The sequence below is a fragment of the Mastomys coucha genome, unplaced genomic scaffold (assembly GCF_008632895.1).
Source record: "Mastomys coucha isolate ucsf_1 unplaced genomic scaffold, UCSF_Mcou_1 pScaffold12, whole genome shotgun sequence".
NCBI lineage: Eukaryota > Metazoa > Chordata > Mammalia > Rodentia > Muridae > Mastomys > Mastomys coucha.
Genome location: NW_022196894.1, coordinates 45,957,583 through 45,968,355, shown reverse-complemented (window position 1 = coordinate 45,968,355; position 10,773 = coordinate 45,957,583). Strand labels below are relative to the sequence as shown.

Here is a 10,773-nt window from a genome sequence, read left to right as displayed (position 1 = left end):
AGAGAAAGAAGATATCCTGCAATACATATTGTCTTAAGAAAACAAATTCTGGGCTGGTGAGATGGCTTAGCGGTTAAGAGCACCAACTGCTCTTCTGAAGGTCCTGAGTTCAAATCCCAGCAACCACATGGTGGCTCACAACCATCTATAATGAGATCTGACGCCCTCTTCTGGAGTGTCTGAAGACAATTACAGTGTACTTACATGTAACAAATAAATAAATCTTTTTAAAAAAAAGAAAAAAGAAAACAAATTCTACTATAGGTTATTTATACATAAGCATAAAACCAGTTATAAATGTCTCAAAATGTGATTCTCATAAATCTTCTATTCATAATTTACTGCTTAGTTTGGTTTTATTAATATTAGCATTAGTATATTTATTTGTTGGGGGAGTGCACATCCCACCAAGTGAGTATGAAAGTCACAGGAAATATTGAGGGAGTGAATTCTCTCCTTCGACTATGTGGCTCTTGGAGATCAGCTCAGGTTTGCAGTCTTGGCACCTTTACACACTAGTCCATCTCAACCTGCCAAGTTGCCTAATTTCCTTTTCTCCATACACAGTATTGTCACCTATTGTAGGACCTTTACCTTCCCTAGTTACTGAAACCACAAAGTGAACACAACTTGGTGAGTTACTCACAATAAAATTTTCAGGACATTTCTATTGTCAAGAATAACCATGAAGGAAGCTCTTTAAAGATGAGATCGTGCTCCTGTGGATCTTTGTGTTGCTAATGATGCAAACAATGTATTTACAAAGTCCATACCCTATTTGCGTTCAGTAATTGATGACACTGAAAGCCTATGCTTTCTTCTCTCCAGTAGAGTTGGTAAACAGACTTGGGAAAGAGGAAACACCCACCTCTGTTTCTCTTTTACATTAGGGTGAAGAAGTGAGGCTGGGCTTTAGCAGTAGTGGTCAAAGAAGACGGTTTGGTGATAGCCCCAGACTTTTTAGTCCTATGATTGTTTGGAGCCAAGCAGGTCATTAGGCTGACCTCATGGGCAGATCTCAAACAGCATAATAGATGGGTGCTATTATGGGTCGACACTGACGAATAGGATTTGCTCAAAATAGCACAATGAATCCGGCTCTTGGGGGACAGTGAACATTTATCATTGGTGATTAATCCTTCCAAGAGTCCATTTCGAAGCTAACAGAGCTCTCTCTCGCTCTCTCACTCTCTCGCTCTGTGTGTGTGTGTGTGTGTGTGTGTGAGAGAGGGGGGGGCACCCATTACTTTTTTATTCTATATGAAGATCCTCCAACTTAAGTATTTAAATAATGAATTGTCCATCGATTAATCTAACTCCCAAGCCTAACCCTGTAACCCACTTTTTTCAGGGGGCAATAGAGAGAGAGAGAGGAGAGGTGGAGACAGGGTTTCTCTGTGGAGCCCTGGCTATCCTGGAACTCATGCTGCAGACCAGGCTGGCCTTGACCTCAAAGATCCACCTGCCTCTGCTTCCACCAAGTGCTAGGATTAAAGGCTTCTACCACCACACCTGGCTTGACCTACTTTCTAGTATGTGCCTAGTTATTATAATATTTTCTTTTTCTATCCTTTTATATTTTTCTTTCTTTTCTTTTGGGGAAAAAAAGGTTACTTTGTTTGTTTTGCTTCAAAACAAGGTCCCACAATTTAGCCATAGCTAGCTTGAAACTGACTATGTAGATCAAGCTAGCTTTAAACTAAAAATCCTCCTGCCTTTGTCTCATAAGCACTGGGATTGCAGAGATATGCCACTACACCAAGCAAATTTCTCCTATGAAGATACACTTTCGCCTGTATTCTTTTTATTTTATTGTATGTAAGTACACTGTAGCTGTCTTTAGATACTCCAGAAAAGGGCATCAGATCTTGTTACAGATAGCTGCTCTCTCTGCTTTGCTTGCTCTGGCCAAAAGATTTATTTATTTATTATATTTAAGTACACTGTAGCTGTCTTCAGACGCTCCAGAAGAGGGTGCATCAGATCTCACTACCTGATGGTTGTGAGCCACCATGTGGTGGCTGGAATTTGAACTCAGGACCTTCAGAAAAGCAGCCAGAGCTCTTAACCACTTGAGCCATCTTTCTAGCCCCTTTTGCCTGAATTCTTAGATGATGTCTACTACAAATGTCGGCATAGCACCTGAAAGAGATTCGATATTAGTAGACATAACACACCTTAAAACAATAAACATATTCTCAAAGGGCAAAGGGCTCAGGTAATGAGGGTGAGGGTTTGTTTCTCTCTTATTTATTTATTTATTTATTTATTTATTTATTTATTTATTTATTTATTCACTTTACATCCCAACTGCAGCCCTCCACCTCTCCTCCCAGTCCGCCCCCCACGTGCTCCCTCCCCACTCCCTCCACTTCATCTCTGAGAAGGGTAAGGTCTCCCTGTGTACTAACCCACTCTGACACCTCAAGTGAAGGTGAGTTTTAAAACATGTAACACGTGACAGCTATCTAGGAAGGTTGGTAAAATTTGGTGGCCTTGAAGATAATGGGCTACCAACGACCCTGAAAAAGGAGAGAGCGTGTTGTGTGGGTTGCATAGACTGAGGTGCTACATTATTTCATGCTCATCTCTGGCATCCATTCCCATGACATTTGGAAGGTGGAAGCAGGAAGATCAGAATTCCAAGAACCAATTCAGCTGCTTAATGAGTTCCAGGCTACACTGGGCTACAGAAGACCCTGTACCAATAGAAAGCAAATGGCTGAATGTTCTGGCACAAGCCTTTTATCCTAGCACTCAGGAGGTAGATCTCTGAATTCAAGGCCAGTCTAGTCTACATAGTGAGTTCCAGGACAGCCAGGGCTATGTAGAGAGGTCCTGTCTCTAACAAGCAAACAAACAACACCTGTAACAAAACAGAGAGGTATAAGCAGGAGAATTGCTTCAAATTCAAAGTCAGTCTGGTCTTCATAGCAAATTTGAGTTCAAACATGGCTACATAGAAAGACATACCATTAGGCGGGCAATGGTGGCGAACGTTTTTAATCCCAGCACTTGGGGGGCAGAGGCAGGCGGATTTCTGAGTTCAAGGCCAGCCTGGTCTACAGAGTGAGTTCCAGGACAGCCAGGGCTATACAGAGAAACCCTGTCTCCAAAAAACCAAAAAATAATAATAATAATAATAAAAATAGAGAGAGAGAAAGAGAGAGAGAGGAGAGAGAGAGAAAGAGAGATACCATCTTAAAAGAGAAAGAACATAGCTGAGAGATGGCTCAGTGCTTAAGAGCACATACTTCTTGAGAACCTGAGTTCTGTTCCGAGTACCCACCTCAGGTGGCTCGCACTGTCTATAACTCCAGCTCCAGGGGAAGCTGACTCCTCTGCCTCTGTGGACACTTGCATTTATACATACATACACACATATATACATACATACATACATATACTCATGCACATAATTAAAATAACAAAACCAAGCCAGGCAGTGGTGGTGCACGCCTTTAATCCCAGCACTTGGGAGGCAAAGGCAGGCGGATTTCTGAGTTCGAGGCCAGCCTGGTCTAGAGTGAGTTCCAGGACAGCCAGGGCTACACAGAGAAACCCTGTCTTAAAAAAGAAAAAATCAGAAAAAAACAAAATGAATGAGTAAATAAATAAATAAATAAATAAAAATAAAAATAAAATAACAAAAACAAACAAACCTGCCAGAGCTAGTTCCAGGACAGTCAAGACTGCACAAAGAAATGGATACCAAACTCCACGTGACTTACATAGTCACAAAAGGTACAAATCTACATACACAGCATGCAACACACCCATGGAGGCTTAGCTCTAGCACGCTTAAAAGAAAGCTGAAGAATATAGGTGTGGTTGTAGTTAATTTTTTTACTAGTTTACAAGGAATTAAGTTGCACTGTAGCATTTAAGCTTTGCTTTTGTTCCATCCTTCTGCCCCCAGAAACCCCCTTCCCACCTTCAAGTGGAGCAGCTACACCTTTGCAAAGGCCCTGCTTCTTTCCACCATCCACAAGGCGGCTCACGGCAACCTGTCCCTTTTGATAGGAAACTATCAAAAACATCCACACCCATGTCCTCAGGTATGTCTCCAGGGGATCCTGAGCAACCTGAACCCACGTTTTATATGGAAATTCTCACAGGCACATCCACGTAGACACAACTAAAAACATTTTAAAGATCTGAATGAGGAAAAGCACAGATTATGTTTTGTTTTTCTGAGAGTGGGTCAGCCACTTGGTATAAACAGGAAATGTTTTATTGTAATCCTGCCCAGATTCGTCAAAACTTCTGTGCAGCATTTCTCTGAAGCCATCAGACCACTGGTATCTTTAAAGTGAATAGTAAACTGGGCATTGTGGCACATACTTGTAATCTCAGAAGCCCAAAGCCCAGCCTGTCTACGTGGTGATTTTCAGGCCAGAAAGACCTATAGAACGAGATCCTATCACAAGAACTATGTGGGGAGGAACTGGGGGGGGGGAGGTGGAGAGGGAGGGGAACCATAATCAGGATATATTATGTGAGAAAAAGTCTATTTACAGTAAAAAGAAAAATGGTTAAAAAATAAGATTAATAACATGATTTTTTTTTTCTTTTCTGTTTTCTTGGAACTCAATTTGTAGATCAGTTTAGTCTTGAACTCAGAGATCCACCTGCCTCTGCCTCCTAAGGACTGGGATTAAAGGTGTGTGCCTTTACCACCCAGTTCACTGATAAGAATTTGTCCTAGAGGCATCAAATGAAGAACTATATATTCTAGGCTTTACTTGAGTCAGCTTGGTTTTTGTTGAGACAGGCTTTCCTATGCAGCCCTGGCTGTCCTAGAACTCACTCTGTAGACCAGGCCAAGAGATCTGTCTGCCTCTGCCTCCTGAGTACTGGTATTAAACACATGTGTCACCACTGCCTAGCTGTTTGCATTTTTGAAAGAAGGTCTCAATATATAGCCCAGTTTGGCCTCTCTCTCTCTCTCTCCTCTCCTCTCTCCCCCACCCCCTCTCATTTTTTTAAGGCAGGGTCTCCAGTAGCCTAGATGGAACTGGAATTTTCTGGGTAGTCAACTTTGACACCCCCCTTCCCCATCCTCCTACTATAAACCCCTGAGCGCAAGGATTAAAGGCATTTTCCACCGCAAACTTGAGTCAACTTTGGAAAATTAAATAAGCATAGGAATCTGTGTGTTCAATTCAAAGACAATACTTAAATGGTGTCCAATTTAAAGGGTCATGGAAAGCAAGATGATTGAGATTACAGAGTAGAAAGACAGAATTTAGAGTACTGAGGGTGTAGTTTAGTTGTTAGGGCACTTGATTACTTCCTAGACACAAAGCCAAGTAAGGCTAGTGTGGGACCTCGACTGCCACAGAAACTAGGCACAATGGCTTACACCTGTGATCCTAGTACCCAGCATTCTAGTGGGAGTGGAGGCTGGAGGAAACTATCAAAAACATCCACACCCATGTCCTCAGGTATGTCTGTCTTTCATTTTAATCTTTTTCTTTCTTTGCCTTCATGATTAAGCCCACATTAAAATATATTTAATAAGCACCCTGCGAAAAGAAGCTATTTACCCACTAGAGAGGATTCCTGAAATAGAATTATTATCATTTGGGAGTGGGAGGGGGGGTGTAGTAATCTCACTGAATCCCAACCTGGCTTCAAACACACAGTAAACCTCCTGCCTCACCTCCTGTGAGCTAAAATGACAGGCATTAGCCACCATGCCCAGCAGGATACAGAATTACCCTTTGAATGATCACTTGGAGAAAATAGTAGTTGAGGCAGGAAATAGCTGAGGGAACCAAGGGCCATGTGGATTAGGGTTAAGAAAACTCTAATTTCTTAGCTACATTATCAAAATTATCAGTGAAGGGATAATTGCCCCCATAGACTTCCTTTGTAGAATTCTCCATGGAACATGAATTACAGATATTAACAACCTGGTTGGGTACCATAAAATACACTAGTATAATCACCATCTTGATGAAATACACCATTGAAAAGACAAGCGATATTTCTAATGCAGAGTTAAATTACAACAAAAGGCCTTGCAATCGTGTGTCAATAAAATCTTGAAACAGACTTCACCATCTTCTGTCACTTGGCAAATGTAAATTAGACTAAACTGAGATGGCAGCTCACCACAGTTGGAATGGCGACCAGCCAAAAGAAGCATAGTAACAAATGCTTCGGAGGATGGAGGAAAAGGGGACTGCTGCTGGGGACATAAGTCTGTGACTGTGAAAGTCAGCGTGGAGGTTCCTCAAACTACAAAACCAGATGACCCAGGTAGCCCGTTTCTGAGTACATTAAGTACTTTATGTCAATGAACCAGAGACACGTGTACATCCGTGTCTACTGCTACATTAAACAGCCCAGGGGTCCAACAGATAAAGGAAAAAAGGTACATATACACCATGAGACATTATGCTTACAAACAAAAACAGGGCCTGTGAGATGCCTCAGTGGATAAAGGCATTTTCCTCCAAGGATGAACTTAAATTTGATCCCCAGTTCCCACACGATGGAAGGAGAAAACACGGAAGTTGGCCCTCTTATCCTCAAATGACTTCCTGTGAAACCACCTGGAAGGAAGTGGGGGGTGCTAGATTGCTAACATATTGCTAGGTACATTGTTCAGAAAGAGGTATATGTGGGGGTGAGGGTCCAAGGCTGTCAAAGTACATTTTTTGTTTGTTTGTTTTTGGTTTTTTGAGACAGGGTTTCTCCGTGTAGCCCTGGCTGTCCTGGAATTCACTCTGTAGACCAGGGTGGCCTCAAACTCAGAAATCTGCCTGCCTCTGCCTCCCAAGTGCTGGGATTAAAGGCATTCGCCACAACTGCCCGGCCAAAGTACATTATTTAAAAAGGTGTTTGCATAGCCCAAACTAGGTGGAGTCCCTGGTTGTTAAACTGTTTCCTATGGGTCTTACTGAGGATCCAAGTTTTGGTTACCCACCTCACATTAAGCACCTCTCAGCCACTTACAACTCCAGCTCCAGGGGCTCTGACACTTTTCTTTGGCCTCTGTGGTACCTCCACATACATGTAGGCAAACATACACAAACAAATAATATAACTGGGCAGTGGTGGCACATGCCTTTAATCTCAGCCCTTGGGAGGCAGAGGCAGCCAGATTTCTGAGTTTGAGGCAAGCCTGGTCTACAGAATGAGTTCCAGGACAGCCAGGGCTATGCAGAGAAACACTGTCTCACCTCCCCTCCCCAAAATAATAAAAATAACAAATATTTAAAAGGAGAGAAATTGCTATCATGAAGCCCATTTGTGTATTATCTCGCTTTTTTTTAACATGACTGTCTGCAAAGAGATTGTATCCAGGATAGCCCCCATATGCAAACAGTTGCTAAATGTCTCAGGATGCTCAAGTCTAAGCACAATGATCAAGTACTTGTGTATACACCAATCACTTGCTTCTGCATCCTCACCTTTTTTTCATTTGGACATGTATCTCTGGCTAGCCTGGAACTCACAAAGGTGTCCACATGCCTCTGCCTCCCATGTGCTAGGATTACAGGCATGCATCATGCCTGGATCTGCATTCTCCCTTTTATTATGAGTGGTGCTTAGTACAATGTAAGGCTGAAGTTGATAACAAATTGGGTTGCTTAGGGAATAAGAAGTCTGTACACCTTCCATACAGATTAGAACTCAGGAGCATTTGTCAGTACAGAGGTTCAGAAGAGCCTAGCATGCTTACCGGGCCTGATTTTATCCCTAGTGAAAGAAAGAAAATAGTCAAGGGGTTGGGGGGTGGGGGGCATGGACTATGATCCTGAACACCTTACAGTCTCCTCACACTGAGCAGCGCCCTGATCTCATCAGAGCTCCCGAAACAAAACTCATTCTCCCCAGTCCCAGGCTTTGTGATGTTGTTCCTTCTACCAAAACACCCTTATTTTTCTTTCCACCTTGGAAACCAATGTCCCTAAAGTTCATGTAGGCACTCTCTATAAATTCTGAGTCTGAGTTGTTCAAAGACAGGGATGTTTATTTTGTTACCATAAGATATCTTTTTCTCCAAATTGTTCTTTGGACCTTGAGGAAATAGTTTAAATGGCAAAAGACTTGGATGATCTGATTAAATTGAAGCTCTTGATTTTTTTTTGTTTTGTTTTGATTTTTCAAGACAGGGTTTCTCTGTATAGCCCTGGCTGTCCTGGAACTCACTCTGTAGACCAGGCTGGCCTCAAACTCAGAAATCTACTTGCCTCTGCCTCCCAAGTGCTAGGATTAAAGGCGTGTGATACCACTGTTGGGCTTGATTTTTTTTTTTTCCAAGCGGGGTTTCTCTGTGTAGCACAGGCTGTCCTGAAACAGAATTCTGTAGACCAGGTTGGCCCTACAACTCAGAGACATACCTGTCTGATTCCCAGGTTCTGGAAATAAAAGCATGTGCCACCAAATTGAAGCTCTTGAACTGGAAAAATGACCATAGATTATCCAGTATAACCAATACTGTCACAGATTCCTGATTTTGAGAGAAGGGGGGGGGGAAGGGGCAGGGAGAGAGGGAGAATGTTATCAAGAATCAAGGCAAGACTGAGGGAAGAGGAATCCATTGTACTGAAAGATCTTCTGCAAAGTTTAACAATGTAACAATGTTTCAATATGCATGGGGAGGGAGACAGGTCTCTGCGTGTCTGCGCTGCAATTCTAAACTCAGAGGCAGACTGAAAGCTTGAATAACTATGGCGTCCTACCTCCATTTTAAATGTCCAAATGTCTCTTTTAAAGATTTATTTTATGTGTATGAGTACACTGTAGCTGTACAGATGGTCATGAGCCATCATGTGGTTGCTAGGAATTAAGCTGGCTCCAGCCCAATTCACTGTAGCTGTCTTCAGACGCAGCAGAGAGGGCATCAGACCTCATTACAGGAGGTTGTGAGCCACCATGTGGTTGCTGAGTATTGAACTCAAGACCTCTGAGAGGCTTGAGAGGGGCTGGAGAGATGGCTCAGCGGTTGAGAGCACTGACTGCTCTTCCAGAGGTCCGGAGTTCAATTCCCAGCAACCACATGGTGGCTCACAACCATCTGTAAGGAGATCTGATGCCCTCCTCTGGTGTATCTGAAGACAGCTACAGTGTACTTAAATATAATAAGTAAGTCTTTAAAAAAAAAAAAAGAGCTCTGAAAGAGCAGCCAGTGCTCTTATCCTGTAAGCCATCTATCCAGCCCCTTAAATGATTCTTGAATTTCTCCTCCTCTTTTCTTTCTTTGGTTCCTCCCTCCATTCTTTTTTCTTTTTGTTGTTATTTGTTCTTATAAGGAACAGTCTAGCCACAAAATCCTAAAATTACTAAGTAGTCCAGATCTGGCCTCAACTTGCCATACATAAAGATGGCCTTGTACTCCTCCTTCCCCTCTGGCTTCCACCTCCGAGGTTCTCACATTACAGTCTTGCAGAATCTGTTCAACCCTGTGCTCTCTGCGTATGATGTTACTCTGTATGAGAGCACTAAGGAGGTTGAGGTAGAATTAGTTCAAAGGCTAGCCTGGGCTACAGCAGAAATCAGAGCTCAGCCTGGGTTGGAATGAGACCCTGCTTCTAAAAACAGAAGGGAAGATGCGAGGCTGGGGATTTAGCCCACTATATCAAGTGCTTGAGTAGCATACAGAAAACCTTAGGAACTTTTCATAAAAGGTGAAGACGGCGGTCCATACCCATGCCAGCACTAGGTAGGTGGAAAGGGGGCTCAGAAGTTCAAAGTTATCCTCAGCTACAAGGAAAGTTTGAAGTCACCCAGAGCCATGGAAGGCTCAGTTTAATCCTAGCAATACATCCCTGGTACATGGCAGCAATCTGGGTGTAGTGGCACACCTTTAAATCTAGTGACATGAGAAGCAGAGTCAAGATCAAGAGCTTGGCATCAACCTCCGTTACACATCCTAAAGACAAGATGCATCTGTCTCAAATCTGTGTGCAAGACTTAATAGGTAGAGGCATGTTTGTGAATTTGGGGGACCAGCCTGGGCTCTCCAGAGTCTCTAGCCTTACCATAAATTTACAGCTGGGAACGTAGCTTGGTAAAGTATGTGACTTGCTAGTATGTCCACAGCCCTGGGTTGAATGTCCAGCACTGTACATGGTGGTAAACTTCAGCACTTAGGAAATGAAGGGCCAAGAATCAATCAAAACCATTAAGATGCAGCCGAAGAGAGATGAGGTTCGTGGGGGTCATGCTGTTCCTGGGGAGCTACTACTACTGGCAGTCGATGACCGCTGGAGCATGGGGAGCCATCAGCAGTCAGTTTAGTTGCTGGCGAGTTACCTGTACACCGGTTAATACACTGTATTCATGTGGCCTCAGTGGCGGGATTGGTGGGGCTACATGTGCCATAAAAGACAGGGATGATGTGTGATCAATTGAGTGTGGGGAATGTCAAGTAATACATTTTTGAGACAGGGTTTCTCTGTATAGCACTGGCTGTCCTATAACTCATTCTGTAGACCAGGTTGGCCTTGAACTCAGAAATCTGCCTGCCTCTGCCTCCCAAGTGCTGGGATTAAAGGCATGCACCACCACTACCCTGCTAAGTAATACATTTTTAAAAAAATTAAAATATTCAAGGCCAAGCCTGTACTGCAAGAGACACTGTCTTAAATATATTAAAAACAATTAGGTATCCATTAGTAATAGCATCAATTCATAAGGCACATCGTGGACAATGGAACTTCAGTATTGAAAAGAAAAATCTATCGAGGAGGACAGGGATATTTCTTACATGCATATTGCTAGGTAAAAGCCAATCTGAAAGGTAGCATACTATAG

At 42.8% G+C, this 10,773-nt stretch overlaps 1 protein-coding gene across 1 annotated transcript in view; it reads right to left on the bottom strand.

Moving 5' to 3' along the window:
- Positions 1–2,107: 2,107 nt before the first annotated feature.
- The window catches only part of LOC116083308 (developmental pluripotency-associated protein 2-like), an 18,203-nt gene continuing 9,537 nt past the window's right edge, over positions 2,108–10,773 (bottom strand). Inside the window, exons 8-9 of the mRNA XM_031360097.1 lie at positions 3,935–4,085; positions 2,108–2,142 (exon numbers count right to left, since the gene is read on the bottom strand). Coding sequence (XP_031215957.1) covers positions 2,108–2,142; positions 3,935–4,085 — 186 coding nt within the window. The remainder of the gene's footprint in view (positions 2,143–3,934; positions 4,086–10,773) is intronic.